Below are 22,424 nucleotides of genomic sequence, written 5' to 3'. Positions count from 1 at the left end.
TTGTGGCGTAGGCTGTCCTGTCATCTCAAAGATTTGTCTGGTAGATATTGGGTACAACCAGTCTCGTGGGATCAGAAAACCTGCGACCAACGATTCCTCCAAAGCTGTCTAGATGCGACGACAGGGCAACACAACAAATCTGTACTAAACTCAACATATAAAAGCAACTAATGATTTGTCAACAATAGTTTAATAGTGTTATTGAAGAATGTTATTGGAACGGAAAAGTTATGGTACACAAGAACATGTAGAGAGGTCACATTTGACCATTATAGACCAGGGAGTAACTGCATGCACGGAAGTAGTTCTCTCAAGCACAAGTTCCCACAGTACTGAAAGCAAAAGAAAGGTTTGGAAACAACGCAGTCTGGCCAATTCTCTGGCTAGGAGTTGACAACAAATTTGTAAGTATTTTTTCGCAGAACTCGCTATAAAACATGCAAAAGAAACTGTACATTACTTTGCTTTTGGCAAATCTTTGGAGTATTTCAACTGTGTTCTGATTTATAACATGGTATACATCGTTGTGTGAGATTCTTATAAAATGTATGCTATAATACAAAGAGTAAAGATAATATTTGGCTTATTTTGAAGACCTCCATGAAATAGAGAATGCACTCTTTCACCATGAAACTTTTAACTATTGGTAGCACTATATTAGTAGGCTAAAGCTATTTGAGAGAAAGCATGACCAGATTTGATTCTTAAAGATAGAGACGATGTCATGTTTGCAAGCAAATATATATCAGCAGTGCAAAAGCAGCAATGGTAAGGGAAGCTAAGGAGCAGAAAAATGCATTTTATAAGAAAGATTGTCATGAGAAAAAAGATGTGCAATTATCTTATTATATTATGTGTGAGTCACTCTCAAAGGTGAATCGGTGGAATTCTATGACACGGAAGATCTTCAAAAAGTAGCAAGACTAAGTACAAAACCTAAAACTACACATACAACAAATGTGTCCCAAAACTGTTTCATTGGACACTCTGTAAAATACATTTGACTACACAATACACATTTTTACATTAAAACGCTTCATTATAAATGCTAAAATATAAGAGGTATACATGATGTTAGTGAACTATGCATTAAAATGAAAATCTCAATTGAGTATAAGACCCTTCATTAGTCCAGGCAGAGAATCGGTTGCAAGTTATCAATCGAGTCAAACTTCACCAAACAGACAAGGACCATCTCTCTAAACTGCATAAGAGATGCATTTCAGATTACTGTTGCAAATTATACATAGCACCATAGTGAGTTTCGTCATTTGTCATAAAACCTGATGCTGCATTTAGTTTGTAAACCACCACCAGAGGGCATATTCATAAGTGCTTCAACCTCTACCAACAATAATGGACTTGTCCTAGTTGGGACTGTCCATTTTGAGATGAGGGTTGACAGTTGTTTGATTAAATATAGAACACTGACAAAGTTCAGACACATGATATGAACAAGGCATAAAAGCTGGAAGACTCGAAAAGTTATCAACTAGAAAAAATTTGATGTGACCTCGAAATTAGGATTTAAATTTGCCGGACTATTTACATGTCAGCAGTTCTGTTATCATGATTCACTACAAATTGGTTGCCTTGGAAACAAGCTCCAGCTAAACGTCAAAACAAATCTGTATAAATCGTTCTTATAAAATCTCTATCTACACATCGCAGCATGTGACCGATACATTCGATAAACTTCAAAATTTAGAAAAAGTTTTTAAACTTTAAAAAACCAATCACAATTTCTAAAACATTTTCAGCAGTTAAAATTTCAGCGAAATAAACTTCTACCAACCACGGGTAGAATGTTTCCGAACTAAAAACAAGGGAAGCTAGTTTTCATTGCAGAGAACTCTGAACTCATGCGACTAATACAGTTCTTTACACAGGTAGATGTATGCAGTTTGAACTGTTCTGCTCTCAAAATTGTGCCCTCAGTTGTAAAAAAAAACAGCTGCAGCACTAACCATCATTTGAGTATTTTGCAGGAAACTGCTGGCACATTTTTATCAGCAGCTAAGAACACTAAAATTTGCTAAAATGGAAAAGGTCAAGATGACCTTCAATGACAACTCTAAAATCTTTTTCCCTCTAAAATCCATTATCAACCATACACTAACTTCTCAAAAATATTTGTATATAAACATGTACAATAAGACTGTGTAAATAAACACTGGCCTATAACTATGGCAACGATGGGAGGAACATGAGCAGACGACATCAATCCAACCAATGGCTGCCCAGCATGCAGATCATGTGACTTCATAAACCAATGAAAATAACAATAGTGTGTGCAGACGACACACCTATTTTCATCAAATGTCAAGACATGAATTTCCAAAACAAGTCCTGGTTGAAAGTTCTGTAAATTTCACATTGTTTCCTCCCATCATGCAACATTTGTGTAAATATTTCCTACACGGTGTGAGGAATTAACCCTGCGGCACCTCAATCTTGATTTGTTTGAAGCAACCATCTGGCAATTTATCACGGATCTCCATAATATTGTCAACATCACGACGTAACTGTATGAGCTCATCTGTGTAGTCTTTGACCCATCGCGTCTGCTGGGTGCGGGCACGGAGCATGTCATTGTAGCGCTCGTCAAGCTTGGCTTTCTCGAGGTCTTCTTCAGCCTTGGCGAGGAGACCCTCTAGGTACTCGAGCCGGTTCATGTCGACCATGTCGATCTTGGCTGAAAAACAAGACGAGAACATTTCAGTTGTACAACCTTTGTTGAATCCCCGAAACATGAGTAGCTATAGGACTGAGGTCAGATGGTAGTGTTTCTAGTGTCACAAATGCTGACACTTGGAACTTGAAAACTATGTATCGAACGCCTTTCAGAAAAAAAACATGCTACCAAGCGAAACTTGTCAGCTTACAAAACCACAATTTAAAGCCAATTGCTGGCAGCAGGTAAGGTTTTTCCTTTCAAGACTTGGACAGGTTTTGCGAAATAATGGCCATCTCCTTCAAAGTTTGATTAAATCTAAAATAAAAGCACTGAATGTCTCGCTATCTAGATTCATTATATGGTGCATGCTCAGGTGTGTTACAGATTTTCTTTAGCCCAGCAAGAGTGACGTGAAGATGCATGCCTGAAATACATGCACTTACTGTCCAGCTAACGAGATTAACGAACATGCTTTGATGTGTTTTGATTTTAAGAGACCAGTGCGAGCGCGAGAGGAGCATGCCTGCCCGATGACCACAGTCACATTTGCCACACTTTTGATTCACAGCCCAACTACAGAGGTGAATAACTAGTGAAAGCCACCAGCTCTTATTTCCTTCCATATTCCTAGTTAATCACCAAGTCAGTGCCAGAAGTCCAATTTTAATTTCTTACACAGTCAATTTGGAACATTTGGGTTACCACTGAAGGTGCCCTACATCAATTATGAATGAACATGTTTCTGCCCAGGGAAGGGGACGGGTTTGGTAGGTCAACAAGCATGCCTAAAGTTACTTGGGCTGAGGGTTATCACTCTAGGTCTATTTGAATGTTTAGGGGGGACCTGCCACAGCCAAATGACACCCAAAAGCGTAGTTGCAAGCCTAAGTTGCAAGCACAAGTTTGATTCCACGAGGAAATATTTACCAGTCGCATTCGATAACCAATAGCGCCAAACTCTCCCTTGTAGGTCATCTTGACCTCGATCCGCTGATTGGGAGGGTGATATAAAATGGGGAGTCATTATTGTGTTCGCTTTGGCTGGTTTGATGAATGTATGGATTCAAGCGACGTTACTTCAATTGTTGACTTTTTTAGTGTGGCTTTCTGACTCTTGATTACTTTTAAACAGGCATTGATTCCAGCGAGGAAGGGCATTTTACAAATTTTATTTATATTGTTTATTATGATTATGAGTGAGAATAAAAACTTATTTGTTCAGGCGGAGTGTTTTTATTTGTAAGTTACTGAGTAAACAATGTCATATTTTTCCTTCATAAAAGCATCCAATTAAGTTTTACTCAGTAATTTACCCAAGAATGAAATGGGATGGCTGTCAATTCAAGATGGGATTAGAAATTTTCAAAAAAGATCCTGTAGTCCAGTCAAATGAGCAAGATGGCTGGACTCTTGCTTAAGACTGCTTACCCATTTGGTTAAGGATTCCATCGACATCATTGAGAGCTTCTAGCACCTTCTTCGAAGCTTCTCCAGCACTTCTCTTAGACTCGTCAGCCTTCACCAAAGCCTAGAAACAGACATCAATGAAAACATGTCAAGTAGTAATTTCTTATGCAAGAGTAAAATTCAAGTTAAGATGGCTACATTTTAAATAGTGCTTTGATATTTGAATCCCATCCCTGATTTCAACAACTGACCAAAATGATCTCGTAAATATTTTTCATCCCCACCTGTCTGATAATCTGTTCATCGTCCATTGCCTTCTTCTCCAGTTCCTCCAAGCGTTTCCTTGATGCATCCACCTCCTCTTCCAACATGCCGGCCTTGTCCTTCTGCTTCCCGGCACGATTCTTGGCACTCTCGGCACCATCCTTGATTTGACCAGCCACCTGGTGAGAGAAAAAGGGAGTACAGTTAGTTGCAGTATCTCTGGCCAGGGCCACTGATAACTTCGTACCAGTCAGAGGATAACATTGATAGCCGTAACAAATAGCTGCAATCAATCATTCGCATACCATGTGAGATTTTGCCAATGATTTGATATTTCAATCTTGTTAAGCACGAGAGACAGCTTCTTTTTAACTTTTGACATGCACAGTAGACAGTCAGCCATATTTCACAAGCAAAGTCGGCTCTCCTGGAGAGTTCCGACACAGAGCCTCAGAGCTTTGTGGTCAGGGTGGTGTCCTTGGGCCAGTCTTCCACTAAAATCAAATCAAATGAATCAAATGAATGATGATCTTACCATCTGAGCCATCTCAGCTATCCTCTGCGCCTCCTGGGCAATATCCCTCGCCATGTTAGCATCTGACTCGGCCCCAGAGAGGGCGTTCCTCGCCTCGACCGTCTTCTGCTCGGCCGTCTCAATCTGCTGTTGGATGTTTGGGATCTCCTGAAGAGCCTCCTCAGCCTTCTTTTTGCTCTCTTTCACCTTCTCATCAAACTCTGAAGAAAACAAATAATTTTGTAAAAATCTAACAAATGATCTAAAGTGCACAGAGAAGTGGAGTGCAGTGGAGGGAGGACCAAGGGGAGTGCACAGAGAAGTGGAGTGTAGTGGAGGGAGGACCAAGAGGAGGAGCTCTAACGAATAACTTCACTTGGCTGCAAACAATATATAAAGGGTCCAGCAAGATTACAGCATAAAGTCACAAAATTTCCACTCAAAAGTTGAAATGTTCCCTGGATTACCGGTATGAGTTGAACAAGAAGAAGATCAAGTCAACACCCGATCACAAAACAAAAGCTACCTTTCAGAATCCTAAGCGTGTCATTAGCATCTTTGAGCGTCTTCTCTCCCGAAGAGATGGCGTCTGTAGCAATGCTCTTGGCGACGTCGGCGTCTGCTAGTAACTCATCAGCGACCTGTTGTGCTCGCTGGCCACTTAGAAGGAGATTCTCCGCATCAGATTTCTGCTTCTCGACATCCTGGAGGAGCTTGTCGTTGTCGCTGATCAGTTTGTCCGCTTCATCCTTTAGTTCCTTCGACTGCAAAGCAAGAAATAAAAGCCAAATTTAAATTTTGGAGGTTTATAATCGGATGTCAACAATGGGAGCAGTCATCATCTAGATCAAATCCTAAATCATGATGTGGAGCTCAGCATTTAGATCCAAAAATAGGAAAACAGAATCTTTACCTCTTTTTCGATCATCTGTGCATCATCCTTGAGTTGTTTGGCATCAATATCGGGTACGGTGAGACCGTCGGCCTCCGTGTAGATCTTTAGAGACTCGGTGTATGTATCCTGCGCCGTCTTGAGAGCCTCCATCGCAAGGTCTCGTGTATTGTTGTATCGGCTCTCAGCTCCAGTTGCACTGAAAACAATCATAGTTGCAGCTATTATTTTGCTCTCAAGCAGATGTTGTTGTGGTAGAGATCACTCACAACCAGCCCTTTATTGGAGTACTCAATGTAACTGAAAGCGAAATCCCCCAAAAGATCTTGTGACTGTCCTTGCTTGGATATCTTGTGCATGGGGATGCCAGTTGTGGAATCTTCCACCCAGCAAACTGTGCATGCAAGTTGTCGCAAAGTGATAATCGTGGATCTAAAATGAGAACCCAGAAGATAAAGAATCTATGTGACTCACTTTTGCTTGAGCTGTTCAACCTGATTGGAGACTTCTCGTGGTTTCTGCACGGACTGCTTCGCCAGCTCGAGGGCCTCTTTTGATGTCTTGAGAGCGTCATCTGCAACCACCACAATGGCCTTTGAGGACTTCTCTTGCCTAAAAGAATAACACACAGCTTAAGTTTTGGTCCGACTATCGCATGTTCTGTGCAGCAACAGCTTCTGACCTTCACGCTTCAAACTACCATTGGTAACAGAAGCTGTCAATAGTCAAGTTTGATGCGGCAAATAGGAGAGGGTCATTGAGTCAACATATTGTCGTCTTTTGTAAGTGTTCTAGTCATCATAAAACTGGTCATAGCTCTAAGTGCTCCAGATGGCTAGAACTCCTCCCTCATGGCTGTTAGTTCAGGGCATTTTGTCAGAATGTCTGTAGAAATCAAATGAAAATGTTTAAACATCTCAACAAGAACCTCAACTTAACTAACAACAAACACACAGGTTAAGGGAGAGGCATTCTAAACTTACTGAGTAGAGACATCTCTAGCTTCCTTGGCTATCTCCGTCATCCTGCCCGACTGCTGACCAAACTTCTGCTGAGCCTCCCTCGCCTGCTGCAGGGCACCACGACCCTCGATATCAATATAACTCTCCGCTTTAGTCAAGGCGTCTTCTGCTCTCTTCAGTGCTTCCTCTGCATCCATGATATCCATCATGGCGGTGATGGCGTTATCCGCTGACATGGAAATCGTCTCGTTGACGTTGTTGATCTGGATGAGTAGGTTGTCGATGGATACACGGACCTCCTGGAGTTGGGTAGCAAGCGGACTGTCCTCACCTGGAGAGAGTTGTAATATTGAATTGTTGGGGTTTTCAAACCTTTCAAACACTGACGATAAGGACACAGGAGAAAAGAGTTGGCATTGGGAAATGGAAGGATATGAATGGGTGCTATACTTACCAATAGCTTTCCTGGCATCATTTAGCAGGTTATTGACGGATTCATTGACAGCGACCATACGATCTTGGAAGTCTGTGTCGTTGATCGACCCAGGATTCTTGCCAACATTTGAAACGAGGTCGCGCATATCATAGAGCTTCCGACGATGAATGCTGACCCGTTCTTGGATGAGCGAGTAGCAAGGTGCACACGCTGAAATAGCAAGGAACAACATTTATTAGTCAAATCTTGTTTTGAAGATTATAGCCCAGAGGCAATTGCAAATGTACGGAAGTTTAAACTTAATGGATGTTCTTTAGACCCCAATAGACTTGCACGCAATTGATTTGATCACGTAACTTGAGAAGCAAAGACAAGTCCAGACAGGTCAAAAGGCTAAGCAGCGAAACATCCATGTTATGAAAACTTACCGATGCATCCAGCTGAGATGTTGTACTTATTCTCCTCACACGAGTCACATTTCTTCCCGACGATGTTTGGCTTGCATGGACACTGACCTCGCTCATCACACTGGAGATCCGTGGAACCCACAGGGTCACAGTTACATGCTGAAAAGATGCAGCCATAATGAAAGAATTTTCATAACAGTAAACAATTCTAAATCACCAATTATCAAAGAGGCTGATTGGAAACGATGGAGTGATGACCTTTGGCCAGGAAGTTATCTCTCATCACAGAGCAGTTTTCCTAGCCAAGGACATGTTGGAATGTTCTGGTTACTGGGGAGAATGGTTCATTCAAATCATTGCAGATATAATGACTACCAGCACTAAACCCATCTAGTGCTAACTCAGAAAGCCCTCTCTGGTGTATCATGTAACTTCCATCTTTCACAGGACGACTTGCAGGTTACTTACGTGAGCACCCTTCATAAGAGAATCCGTAGTACTTTGGCAGACAGCTGCCTGCTGTGAGAGATCCCACACCGGGCTTGTTGTAGCACTGTCCAGTCTTCACATCACAACTCCGGTTGTATGAGCCGACCGAATCACAGTTGCAGGGCACACAGCCTGTAACAAGATCATTTACTGGATATAATAACGGGAGATGCTGAGCTCTGATAACTGCTTCACTGACAATGCAGTAATGACCTGAGTAACGTCAAGGCTTTTTACAAGAAATCATAACACAGGCGTTGGCAGAATAAGCCTCTCTCACTTACCATTTCCACTGTCCAAATTGTAGTAACCTTCAGCGCAGACATCACACTTGCCACCCTCTACGTTAGGCTTACAGGGACACTGACCATCGTTCAAGGCACACTGCATCACCTTCTCAGGATTCTCAAAGGTACCAGGTGGATAGCAGTCACAAGCTAAAACAACCAAAGTCACAAAATAGTTAGCATAATTGTGTTGTTCTCATTAGCAATTACAGGGTAAGGATAGAGCAAGAAGGCCACAGCACGCATTGAAGAGAAGTGAACTTTTTCAAGAAAAGCTCATTGCATATGACAATCTTTGTTTCCTTCTTGGAAGTGTGGTGGGATATTGGTTAGAGTGCAGGGCTTCTCATGAGAGGTTGTTGGTTCGAATCCCATCCATGCCATTTGGTTCTTTCCATGTCAGGGTTTGATGGTTAAGTGCATGTTACCAGTTACATTAATCTTCAATATGATGAAGGAAGTTAACTTAACGGAAGAAGAAGAAGAAGAAGATGTGCTTAGTAGCTGCTCCTTAACATCACTCTAGAGCACTCTGGGATGCCGAAGAACTTGTCACTGCTTTTAACTTCTCACAACTCAGATGGTGTCATCAAACTCACGTTTGCACTGACTGCCCTTAGGCAGCGTGAGGGCATCCCCCCAATGACCCGGCAGACACTCATCACAGTTTGCTCCAGCTGTGTTGTAGACGCACTTCAAGCACTCTCCGGACGTCCTGAAAGAGATTATGTTGTTGGGTTGCTTCTGTATAATCAACAGTCTTACACGGCATGGTTTACATTCTGCTGTGTTCAACTGGAAACTTTCACAAGATTTCTCATCAGAAAATTGGCAGTCAGATAAAGCACTACTTCTGTTCTCCATAGTTTCTTTTTGAATGATGTGGCCTCAGGTCAAGCTTCCCTTGGTTGGTGATCAAGAAAACCCCTTGACAGATGTCAGTCAAGCAGGCCCAGTGCTCTTCGGTGTTTGTTGAGGGGATAGTTGTTTATATTATCATTAGTGTTCTGCCTCGATAGAAAACAGGACTATTGCTACAAAGTCTCTGCTGAAGTCACTATCCTGATGTGCTGAAGAATGAAAACAGATTCGAATTTCAAACAAATTCTACTCACGTGTTGCAGTTAGCTACAGCGTTAGGGTCGATGTTCCCATTACAGGTACACTTCTCACAAGGCTTCACATCACCAAACTGTCCATTGGGGTCGCCAGAGTAGCCATCGGCACAGAACTCGCATCGCAAGCCAGCGTAGCCAGGGTTACAGTTTGTACAGGCAACATCACCACTCAGAAGCTCCACGCATTCACCGCTGTTTGGACAGGGACACTTCTTACAGTCATCTGGGGTACCGCTGAGAGCATAACCATAGTAACCTGGCTTACACTTCTCACAGTTGTCACCGGCAGTGTTGTGTTCACAAATGCATCGACCTGAAAGAAGACGATGGTCATTTTAATACAATTTTTAAAAAGTCAAAAGAATCAAACAATGAAGACTGAAACGAGCCTCTCTCTGTATCAACCACGCCAGCTGATCAAGAGAAATTTCTCTCCTATACAACTGTATTTGGCACAGGTACTTTTTCATGAAATGTAAGTTCTTTCAAAGCACCTTCATCCTCCCCACTGCTTGCGACCATTTTGGGCCGAGGGAAATCACCGAGTGGCACTGGCTGAGCCTCCAACCGACGACCTTCTGATCAGAAGTTGGATGCTGTTCCACTCCACACGTCCCTTCTGAACATTCGCCCTTATAAGCATTGCACTCGGCCAACAAACCTTACCTGAAGCTACATCACAGCTGTCTGAATGATTGTTACAGTTACACGGGACACAGCGAGCGTAGGGACCTCCATTCGGTGGATCCTGTCGGTAGCCGGGGGCACACGACTCACAGAACTGCCCGACGTATCCTTCCGGACAAGTACACTGCTCCACCCACGATCCTTCACGCCCACCATTACGCTGTGCAGACCCGATCTGGAACTCTTTCAAGTATCCTACGCCTTGGGCTGTGTACGTCGCTCGGACTTTGATTGCCTTGATGTCAGCGAGGATGCTGATGAACTCCACTGGTTGTAGTCGTGGCAACCACTCATAGTCTGGGTGCGCATTAAGTCGGAATGTGTAATTCTGGTAACCGTCTGAGGGCATGTCGTTCCTGTTGTTGCGTTGGGCGTAGATAGGGACGGAGAGTTGTCCAGTACTGCCCTCAATTAGGAGATCAGTACGTGAGGGACGAGGTTGTTCGCCTGGGCCGATTCGTAAGGTGAATTGAATGTCTTGGTCATAACTGAAGCGTTGATCACCAAGGTAACGCTCTGGAATTCAAAAACAAAGAAATCTGAGGAAACATAGATGACTTGGTATCGGTGCCACTCTTACAAACATTTCATACTTTGTCACTGAACACGAAGAAGTCTTAAAACCAACAGCAACAGCCTTGTTCATAGAAGTTACTACATCTGGTCACAAAAGTGGCCCATCTTTGGAGTGAGCTTGAAGGAGACCATCTTGTCCGACGTGGTTTCATCTGGTCGCGTGTAAATGTTTCTATTGTCACGAAACCACTCCCAAACACTATCTCATCATAATGTCCACACATCTTGGGAGCTGCTTACCAGGTGCTGTGAAATACATGGTGGGTCCATTTGAGTTGAGGGCGATCGTCGCCTCGCGACCATCGTACTGAAGTGGTGCCTCGGCGCCATCCTCGCTCACACCCTTCCACAAGTCAACATCTGTATTATATGAGAGAACATAAGGCAACTATAAAGGTGAAATTGTCTTCCATATAGAAGTTTTCTACTTTGGGATGTTTTGTCTTCCCTTTGCATAGGCTGTCTAGAACAGGGAAATGTTGCTTGAAGGCTCATTTAGAGCCAGGAGTATGAAATCCTTGAAAAGCAAAGTGATGTATTGTTAGCATGAATTAAATGCATCAGTCCATCAATAACAACATTAACGAGTCTAGAGTTTCAGCGGGTGTTCCACAATGGGCGTAGGTTGCCACACTCACCTTGACTGAAGTCTGACGCGATCAATTTCGCCTTGTATCCAGGGGCAGACGTACAGACGGACGAGTGAGCGTAACAGAAACAGGAGATGCAGCCTTTTGGATTGTCCTCGTCGAGGTTGAAGTAACCCGGCTTGCACCTAAATAAGTCAGAGGAGATGATGTAAGACATCTGTAAGGACAAGTTTAAGATCATTTGATGTCTTTTTCTTTGAATGAGAAAGGGTTATTGGTGCCGACAGTATGAAGAGATCCCGTTCCATCAGCTCATGAATCGATAACCAGAATAAAGGTTTCCCTTCTTGAATGCTCCACTGAAAGGACTTAACTACACAAATCCCAGTTCGAGGATAAACAGGTTTCTTCTTGCAACTTACGTATCACAGTTCTGTCCTTCTACAAACTCCTTGCACTGACAGATACCCGAGTTAGGCAGACATCTTGGGTCATTATTGTCGCTACCGGCAACCAGACATTCACACTGCCGACATCCGTTTGCTCCAAAATCATAATGATTAGACTGACACTCGTCACACTTCTCACCAACGACGCCTGGCTTACACCGGCATCGGCCATTCGTATCGCACTGCGTCGTAGTTGAACCTAAAACAAGAACAAGTTGTATTGCCATCTCAGTCATTTGGAAGTTTCTATGCATTGCCATATCAGCGACACAGCAATGATCTTCCTCGGACTAATACCACACACATCACTTCTTCTTTGCATTTGACAGTGAGATACATAGAGCATTCTGATTTACATAATTGACAGCCAGCTTTATCTTGTTCAGTGCCACCAGAGTTTGACTGTCATGTCGACTTCTGGCCAAACCCTGGCTCCTCTCGGCAGCACAGAGTCAGCAATCATTCTCACCACTGTAATCACATTGAATACACAACTCACCAACAGGGTCACACTGACAGTCAACACATCGGTTGTCAGACGCCCGGCGGTAGAAGTTCTCGAGACATTTCTCACACTGCGGCCCATCAGTATTCTCTCGACAGCGAAGGCAGTGGCTGCCATGGCCCGTCTGCTCATAGAGATCCTGGTCGAAGTAACAACTAGTTGCCAACCCACTGCACTGACATTCTAGAAAGGAATAAAGTAATGGTTATTAGAATCCACAAACACCAAGATGACCCAGTTGACCTGCCATATTCTGCCCAAACTCTACCAACCCAGTGGCTAACCTAGGTCATAAATATGGTGTGGTCTATACACCACCAGATGCAGCCTACACACCACCAGTCAACTCATGTTTGTGGTGGCGGTGGGTGTCCTTTCCAGCCAGCTACAACAGACTTTACTCTTCAGACCCCACTACCACAATGAGTTCAGCAGCCCAAAACCAAAATCAGCCCGAGAGCAGCACTGCCTATATCCCTACTTCAACATTGTAGAATTATGTAGGTGGAAAAGCAGGCATGTAAGAATGAGGTTTTTCCTGTAGCATACAATTACAACATTATTTTATGATACCTTGATAAACTGATGGCATGCTACAGCAAACACTCTACATGGTGATTTGTTTTGACTACCGGTAGCTTGGTTTCAGCAGACGGCTGGGGAGGTGTTGATTCTTAACCCGACAGCACAAAGTTTGATTCTGCTTTTGTTTCAGCTTCAGCTGTCGTCTGAACCAGTAGACAAGGGTCTTTATGCTCTTGTAATTCCTTGCTAGGAAGGAAGGGCCAGAGATATCAAGGAGATCAGAGTTTACAGAGATCAGATGTTAGAAAGAACCTCGACATATTTTGAACTCATCTCTTCATCTTTGTTATTTGGTCGACTCTTTCATACTAACCTGTGCACTCATTAGCTTTAGTGGATGTTGCCCGCGCCCACGGGCGATCGTTGTAAAACGATTCACACTCGCCACAGTCTGGGCCTGTGGTTTTGTGCTCGCACTGACACACAAGGCGCGGAGGAGCGGTCTCGCTTGTACTCTCAACACAACGGCTGGCGTGACCATTACATTTGCATCTAGAAGGAGAAAAGTACTTGCAGGTGTGTCTCACCAAAGTTTATGGTTTGGGTTCCTGAGTGTGAGTGTAGTAAAGTAGCTGTATCTGCTATATGCAGCTGCCCCATGAACCGTGTCGGACACTAAGGTCAGCATAACCAAGACCAGCTTGAGGCAGACCTTGGTCATAAGAGGACTTGGAATGCGAAACAGGAATTAGGCGAAACAGGAATAGGCGAAACAGGAATTAGGCGAAACAGGAATTAGGCGAAACAGGAATAGGCGAAACAGGAATAGGCGGAACAGGAATAGGCGAAACAGGAATACACTGGAATAAGTCTATATCATTGTACAATCTATTTCCGGTCCTTCTGCACAAAGATTATATCTTTACAACCCATATCTATACAGTTTTACCATCCACTCAGCTAAAATAAACTGGGTTCCCATTCTCAACAATTGCAAAATGCCATTACAAAAGACAACATGCACATTTGGAGAAAAACTCGATCAGTTTACGTTGTGCCACAAAATATCTCATTGAAGAGCACTAGAGACCAGAAATGGCTCTTAATTAGAGCTTCATGGAGATGTGCTTTGTGGGTTACATACCTCACACTGAAGCTTCAATTACAGCTGTTAGGTCAAGATAAATCACTATTGAAAAAATTTCCCATTCCATCCAATTAAGGCCATACCACACATGATAAATGCATACAATTAGACTGAAGTGTTTTATCCAACTCTTTGTGGTATTAGTACAGGAATACCTCAGACTGTACTCAGGTAGTTTTTAGAGAAGAAGAAGGGGGGGGGTAGGTTTACATAGATCAACGTGGTTCAGCCGAAAGTCAAAACTACATCCAACACTGTTGAAACTGTCTCCATACAGAAGTAGATGTAGGCCAACCTAGATTTTCCTTTCACAAAAGATGTGCATTCTCACTTTAGCCACTTGAACAGACAGAAACAGGAAATACACCATTGGACTTCAGGCAAAACACACCACACTATCTTGCTTAGCCCAAAAGTGCGTTCTTCCTGACGAAGAATACACCTACTTGCTCATTCAGTCGTTATGAAACTCTTCTGAACAACTGTGCAATGTAATCATTTCTAGAGAGATGTAGGCCTATTGACAGGGAATGGGAATCAATGGAATCAGGCCAAAATGAAGGAATTGAAACAAAAGAGTCAAAGGCACTGCACTGACCCACTTAAAAGAGACTATGATGACATACAGTGACACACTGTGCCATACATGCCATTCACAGAGCAAGTTGAGCTAAAAATTCCATATTATTCAACAATGCTAAATCATATCCTGGAATTCCTTAACAAGGGGAAGTTATGCAAATAGTTACCCAGCATCCAAGTCATCGGAAGGGAAGTCATCTAATTTTGAATGACATCACAAATTGTCGTACCTTTTTGTATAAGAAAGAACCTGAAGAAGACGACCTTATTGGACATCACTGACCCAAAATTTGATGACACCCTGTATCAGTTTGCCTCATGTACTTACCGGCCACCAATAGAAATATCAGAAATGGCATAGAAGTAGGACTGTAGCACATTCTTGTCTCCGAACACTTCGTCTCCAAACGTGTTGAGTCGTGTCAACACGATGCGGATATCGGTGGCTGTTACCCATTCCTGAAGAGGGGAAGAAGCTCTATAGCACGCCGGACCATCATAGCATGTCAACATATACTGTATAGTTCAAACAATACGCTACATCTTACCAAAATCATCAATTAATCATTGCACTGTTAGATCACCGAATACAAGAAAGTCTGCATTATTTTGGAGTTTTCTGCTGTATAGTGAGATGCCCCTTGGGTGACCTATTGGATTTGACTTGGGTATAGGGACTGATTTTGCAGGTCAAGTAAGACCAGCACGGTCCAGTCAAAACATGACTTGATTCTGACTTCTAACATAAAGTATATTACAAACCTGTAGAGTAGGACTATTCTCAAAGTTGTATGCACTGGGTCGTCCCTCCAGTGTACTGAAAGCAATGTTTCCACCGCTGAGCGGTGAGATATCACTGTACTCCGGTGAGCAAATAGCAAGTTGTTCGTTCTGGCGGGTGATGTATTCTTTGCGTTGCACGCTGTATGTCGTCTCACAGGAGGCACTGTAATATTGGTATGGCATCCAATCATCATTAGACGAGGTGCGTTTGTAAATGGCAAAACTCTCCGGTCGTGGAGACTGGAACTTTAACCGGACGTACGTAATATCGTAGGCTTTACCTGAAAATACAAATGATGAGATTCAATTCGATTTTCAGTCATTTTTCTGAGGATGTCAAAATGCCTGGGTTTGTTTGTGTAATTCAAAGGGCTGACTATCAATCTGTAGGGTCGCTAAACCGGGAGGGGGCAGTGGGCCGTAGAAGACCTCTCGTCTCAATTCTAGAAGGTCTGTTGGCCTTAAATCACCCAAAAATGGGCACGCCACAGTGTACTGGCATGACTGGAACAGCATGTGTTGTTGATGCACTCAAGAATCACACATGGTTAACACAGACATTAGGAAGATATATGTCTCCGCAGTCTTTCCTGTTCTTTCCCGATACAGGAAATATTTGCCAAGCCCTCGACATGACCCAGTGTCTGTTTCCTGGCAGTAGCCAACAAGCTTCAAGAGGTGTCGTGACCCCAAGTCCTCAACCTGCATTCTAAATCAACCTCACTATCTCAGCCTGGTCTCCAGAAGAGTGCCCTCTCTGAAGTGTGTCCATTCTGGTTCATGTTTCCTACACATTTTGGGGTCATGTTTTTTGAGTGTCCTCTTTACTACTTGATGACAGACAGACTTGTCCACCCTCCAGAGGCTTGATAGCTCTTATTGGACCTCTGTTGTTCAGGTTTGAGTACTGTGTTCTCTAGTGAAATGCGAGGGTTAAAACTGTGTATTGCTCAAATCAACATAGATGAGCAACAGTTTTATTATATCTACCTGTAGAGTAAAGAGAGTGTACAATATGGTCTGATCCTGATGATAGCCAACCCAGCCCAGACAGGCTAGGCTACTCAACCTCTGGGAGGATTAAGGATCATATTTCACCAGGTACCTAATCAGTGTCTGCATCACTTCAACATTATCTTAAATGAATGGGTCTTTTATTCAACAAATTTCCCAGAAACTCTTCCCCTGCCAATGCTAAATCACTGGCAGTGTATTCCACGATGTCACATTGTAATACACGGGGAGGAGCAAATAAATGGGTTTATAGTGTGTAAAATGGCGGTGGACTGGTCGTCGGTAAGCCTAGGCCAAGGCTTCTCATCATGCCACACTGGATTCAGGAATGTTGGTTAGTGTAAGATATCTGAGTCAAGCGCTGAATTCTACTGGAAATTCTCCATGAATATCCCAAAATGTTCTCGACTTTTGTTCATTTCTCAAGACAACTTCCTTGGTTGACCCGGCCCACCCGGCACACTTACCAGAAAGTGCTTTGTGTTGACATTTCATGTCTTGAGACCAGGCTTGGAATTCGATGTCATTGTGGAAGACCACAGAACCAACATCCGAAAACTTGGTCTTTGTCACAATCACGTTTGTGGAAGGTTCGAAAAGTAAGCAGTCTGCTCAACAATTTTGCACCTTGATGAACTTAACAATCAATATTCTGATATCAAGAGGTCTCTTTCTTTAGGCGCGAGGGGGGGTGAGGATTTAGCGGGAGGAAGGATTCACCCCTCTTGGCAGTGCGTTTGTAAGCACACGAACGAACAGAGAAAAAGCCAAGTGTGACAATGTAGCACCCTCCTGTAAAATACACAAGTTGTTCTATTTTCACAGAGAGGAAATACTCAACTGCCTTTGTTTAGAATCTGAAGGAGTGGACTCCTTCAGAAAGGGGACCTTGCATGCACAAGACTAAGCTTTATCTCAGGCAGGTCCCAGGACTCATTATGCTGCTAATGACAATGTCACAGTAAAGGAGGGCAAACTATACACAGAACATCAAAACAAAAATATTTGGCTTTCACCAAAACCCAGCTAGGGCTATTGAATGCATGGTCACAGTGGTAAAACCTTCCTCATGCAATTGTCTGCAGGCCTTTACCCGGCCAAGTCGACCCATGGTCCCTACCAAAGACAAAAGTCAATGACTGGGTGCTGGTCCTCCTTGGTAGAGAACTAATACAATGTAAAGGGAAGAACTACTTGACCCAAATCTCTCCACATCTGGTCTGCAAGTGCAATCAGTATGCTACAACTGAGTTGCCAGGACATTCCAATAATTCCTGTCCTAATTAACTGTTGTCTCGTTAATTTTAACCTACATGCTTCCGCAGCTAGAAAAATGGTAGAAGCGTATGATGAAAGCATCTTTCACAATAGATACATAGGCCTTGTACTGAGATTGACATTCTCCACACTTCATCAGTACCCCTACAACACTGTGCTCGCCATCAATCCTAACAAGGACATGAGGATGAATCTTCAGTCTGAATGGCCAGCATTCCATCCAGAATCAGGCCAGCATCCAAAGGCCTTTGACGAACAGTCATAGTCTTGGTATTTCAGTCTGACCTCATTTCTGTAAGTGTATTTCCGCGTCCTAGCTGTGAACTGACTTGGGACAATCAGGAAAACACCAAACCTTTTCCTCAAGGGCTGAATTAGGAGGCAAGCCACCCTTTCTTGTAGCCTTTGAACAGGCCAAGATAAGAGCTAATGTATTTTAAACATGAAAGCATAATTTTGGTCACTTTTGCATATGTGCATGATATATGGGGATAAGACAAGGAGGGGAAAGCCAGTCCAACCTGGCTTGTGGTATTCGACTCGATGACTCGACGACGCGATGGCTCGATGACGCGATCGTTGCTATGGATTTTGCTAAAATACGGAATCCCATGATCCTGGTCTCCGGGCTACCGCTGCAACAGCAGAGGTTTTAGCTCGGCCTTTCCCATACCCAGCTACGGTATGTGGAAGGATGTGCCCCTCCCCCCCCAGCCATGGCCACTGAAGATTGGTCCCCGCGTTTGATTTTGATATTTAAAGGACTCGCGGAAGTTTCATAGCATGCAAAATGACCGGAGATTTAATTGACAAACAAGCTTCTAGTGGCCAATGTCAGATGTCATGTGGTAGTCTGTCAACAATCGGAATTTCGCATATGTGCAGTTTTTTAGACTCAGTCACTCAGTCCCTCTTCCGTCCCTTGACATCTGCCCCCCCCCCCCCATACATCAGCCCCTCTACATGCTTTCCGAAATTGGTGGCTTGCATTGGAACTAGCCTAACTTTTTCCCCCTTGTCCGTCATTAAAGGCATTCAAGTGTGTTGGTCAACCATGACTATCTCCTTTGTCCCTCCACCACAGGCCTAGTTTCCCCTTATGACATCACTATTTCGGACACTCAGCGCCCCATTTCTGGAAAGGTGTATAGGACATTTAATATTGCCGTGCTGAACGGATATCCAGAGCCAACCTTGTCTCCAGGAACTCGCGTGTCATTTTAACATTGGAATTTCTGCTCGTAAAGAACCTGGGTAGGAGGTTGATCTGAACCAGCTATATTTAGGTGTATTTAGCTGTATTGACGGTAAAGATACCAGTGGCTTGCATAGCAACATGGCGCATGGTTTTATCAAAAATGCGAACTTGTAGGAAACGAAAAATGGTCGGATTAGATACGGTGAAAACAGCTGGAAAGGGGTTGGTAATGATCGGTTCTTTTTTATTTTCCTCCACTTATGATTCTATGTATAAATTACAGTCCAAGCAGTGATATTCTTTAAAAAGATTCCAACTTGATCGCGTCATCGAGTCATCGCGTCGTCGAGTCATCGAGTCGAATACCACAAGCCGTCCAACCTTGCTGTAATCATTGAGTGTGAACTCTAGCAAACCATTAGCACAACTTGTACTTATCGGCCTCACATACCTGTCTGTACTGATGGAATAAAGCAACTGATTACTGATGATAAGCAAGCACACCTTGTGAGAAATGGCTTTATCATAGGCTAACAGTGAATCCATATAGCACAAGGAAGTGAGAATGATGAAACAGACAACCCACACAATTGGATGAATGAAACCTCATTCCGGAGCTACTGTAAAAAGGTCAATAAGCTCATAAATATCTTACAATACCAGAACCACAATCTGATACAAAAAGTTAACCAATTACAGAATAGTTTTTTCAATAAGCAATAAAAATGTTATCCACTCCATAAAAAATGGTAATAATTCACATAATTTTCAGTCAAATACACAAAGCACTATGACAGAACCTTTTAAAATCTGGGGTAATTTTCGGTCCTTAGGCGGATAAGTGGATTGACTTTTAGGGTTTATGCAAAGGTCCATAATCAAATGCTTTGTTAGCTCAAAATTGACAGGATTGCTGTCACAAAGCACTAACTTATGCGTAAGTCTATCGAAGCCGTTTTCCTCCACACTGCGGGCCTACAGTGTTAACTACGGACAGGGATTTCAATTCAGTGCATCATGCTAATAAAAGCATTACCAGGTTCTCCAATTACCGAGCATTATTCAAGAACAGAGCATAGGCCTACTTATAGAGAGGCCTGGGTACAGGCATGGGGTATAGGCATTGTTCAGACCACATTGTCAAATGTAGGTATTTCATTCAGGAAACATGGACATCTTTCACTACAGGAGATGAATTGACTACTCCCATACAAGCATTATAAGACCACGACAAGAACTCGTTAAACCCTTTGCTGAAGGTTTGGTCACCTCTTGTCCTATACATGCACCTGGTGGTACATAGCTTGGGATGGGCTAAACTGGGACGATTAGCTGAGGGCAAGGTTGTCCTTAGGCTAGCTAGTGCTGATCTTTGAGTAGACCCTTTGCTTTGGGACAATGATATCAGCTCTGTCAGCAAGAAGGTTCAGGCTTACAGTCCCAGACAGGTTGATACTCCTAAAGCTGCAGTGAAGCCTTTCTTGTTATTTATACTTGTACAACCACCTAATCTTATGACACAGCAGGGACCAATATTTTTACAGTGGTGGAAGTCACTGGTGACCATCTGTGCTGGGTTTATGGGGTTATGATGTATAGGTTGGGCAGTTTCTTAGAATTTGTTATGATTGTGGTTTATAGCTCCCCGCAGCTCTGGACAGGATATCCTTGTTTGGTTGAGGAGTTGTAAGGTTGTGAGAGGCAGTCCCTTGGCACAACCAGGAGGGGAAATCAGTGAGTGGATGACATTGTGCATGTCGTATCCAATCTTCGAGTATATAAGATCCAATCTAGCAATTGATTATAGACATAAGCTTGCTGTATAGCTGAAAGTCTCGTATTACAGCTTGGTCATACAATCACTGAGTAGAGACAGGAACCGGTTGTGCCTTGGTCCTCCATAGTTCGAAGGGACATTGATGCATCCATCTCTGGAGTTACACCTCATCTTTATTGTTGAAAGAGAAACTAGCAAACTTAAAAGATTCCAGATAAGCAGAAATTGATGAAAAGAAGCATCTGACCGGAGTAAAATAGGTGTGGATTCGATATAAAGCGGATACATGATTGTAATTGTTTCACTCCAAGAATCTATCTGAAAGAAATGAAGTCATTACCAGTAAGGTTAAACTGAAACATGGGGCAAAGTAAATTCACAGGTCTCTATAAGTGTTGATGTGAGAATGCTGTAAATAGAGGGCATAATTATCAGACTTTAGAAGATAAAGTGAAAGGAATCTTACCCAGTTTAAGGGTGAGGTTGACGTGATTCGGATACTGGATGCTCTCAAACATCGTCTCGCTCTGCCACCAAGTCTGGTTCTCATTGTTATTGAAATCAGTGAGGAATGTCGGGGGATGGGACAGGTTGGGGATCCGCGAATCGCACACAGAGCAAGACTGCTTGGCCCCAGAAACACCGGTTTGCAAACAAAATCGGATGGGAGGGTCGCCGCACGAATTCGTCGATTCGACAGGATTTTGATAGGCAGCGTTTCGGAACTCGGGCATACATCGCTGCGGTTTTCCGTTCAGATCGTAGCACGGGCTGCTTTTCCGTCCATTCTGTGCGTATCCTGAGGGCAGCAGAGACCCGAGAATGAGCACAGTGAATGTCAGGGAGTATTCTCCGTGAAATCGGCGGCCTGCAGAGCCTGAAGTTGGACACTTTCGACGTCCAGCCATCTCGACTTTCTTCTCCGATCTGAGCCGCAGTGAAATCGGGTAATTGACTAAACTTTTTAGTTCCATAACTGAACGTAGATGGCGACAGCGTAGGGTCAGCAATTTTAAAGCCAGACAACGGCAGGTGCTTCCTGGCCAGAATAAGTTCAGAAAGTCACCGATAGTGTCACTTCTGTTTTCTTATGTCATGATCTATAGGACAGGTGGCACATTGGTATTTTTCTACGGATAAGGGACCGTATCATAGGTTAGAAAGCACACATTATGGAAAACGCCTGCACAGTCATGCGGTTAGGAATCGATCGGGAGTTGTTCAACGTTAGGATCCCCGTGTGGACCCGAGATCTTGAGACATCCGCTAAGCTGCTCGGGTTTCGTACAGAGGTCGAGAGGGTCGGCCCAGCAGTCGTTTACACAGTTGCCACACACGTCAAGCCTTGATCAGAGGGATGAGCACTGCACTGCCGCCTGACCAGTGCGAGAAGCGATTGGTATGGGGTCGGCGAAGGCCAAGGCGCGGATTTTTTTCCTAAACCTTTCGTACAACAAAGTGTACATTGATAAAACTTTCAACCAATTAGATGGAAGCAAATATGTGACGTCAAACTCTGATGCATAAACCTCATAGTTCATGTATTCTCATATGACAGACCCAGTGGACACATAACCAGAACTAACATGCAGCGATCTGGAAAACTTGGTGATTACTGACTATGGGAGTTGATTGGCGTTAGAAGTAGGAACTAGATGCAACTGGACCAACATTAAATATAGGTCAACGACCGGCGTACCTATACTTTTTTGCCCCAATGCGCCCTCGAAAATAGCAGCTGCCGATTCGAACCATCGGTAGTACTCGAACGCCCGGAATCAGTATGTGCTGGAGTTTGAAAAGTTTGGGTGCGGGGTATGATAATGATAATAATGAAAATGTTTACATCTGTATATGGAT

General features: G+C 43.4%; 1 protein-coding gene across 2 annotated transcripts; it reads right to left on the bottom strand.

The window, feature by feature from the left end:
• Positions 1-174: 174 nt before the first annotated feature.
• On the bottom strand, positions 175-21,500 carry LOC135501099 (laminin subunit gamma-1-like). Of its 2 annotated transcripts, XM_064792905.1 has the most exons (24): positions 21,031-21,500; positions 15,277-15,578; positions 14,843-14,973; positions 13,159-13,337; positions 12,255-12,443; positions 11,729-11,954; positions 11,355-11,491; positions 10,957-11,076; positions 10,120-10,656; positions 9,451-9,766; positions 8,935-9,050; positions 8,333-8,485; positions 8,028-8,180; positions 7,581-7,718; positions 7,171-7,362; positions 6,738-7,047; positions 6,229-6,366; positions 5,776-5,953; positions 5,389-5,626; positions 4,884-5,083; positions 4,369-4,527; positions 4,106-4,205; positions 3,605-3,667; positions 175-2,695 (listed from the first exon to the last, which is right to left on the bottom strand). In XM_064792905.1, exons 1-24 carry the CDS (start codon positions 21,470-21,472, stop codon positions 2,433-2,435), a joined length of 4,980 nt encoding a protein of 1,659 aa, XP_064648975.1. In that variant the 5' UTR covers positions 21,473-21,500; the 3' UTR covers positions 175-2,432. The 2 variants fall into 2 exon arrangements, with proteins under 2 accessions (XP_064648975.1, XP_064648977.1); XM_064792907.1 differs by lacking the exon at positions 3,605-3,667.
• Between the last annotated feature and the right edge of the window lie 924 nt (positions 21,501-22,424).

Source organism: Lineus longissimus, chromosome 17 (assembly GCF_910592395.1).
Source record: "Lineus longissimus chromosome 17, tnLinLong1.2, whole genome shotgun sequence".
Lineage (NCBI taxonomy): Eukaryota > Metazoa > Nemertea > Pilidiophora > Heteronemertea > Lineidae > Lineus > Lineus longissimus.
Note: the sequence above shows the minus strand (reverse complement) of the source record. Positions and strands in the feature narration are given on the sequence as shown.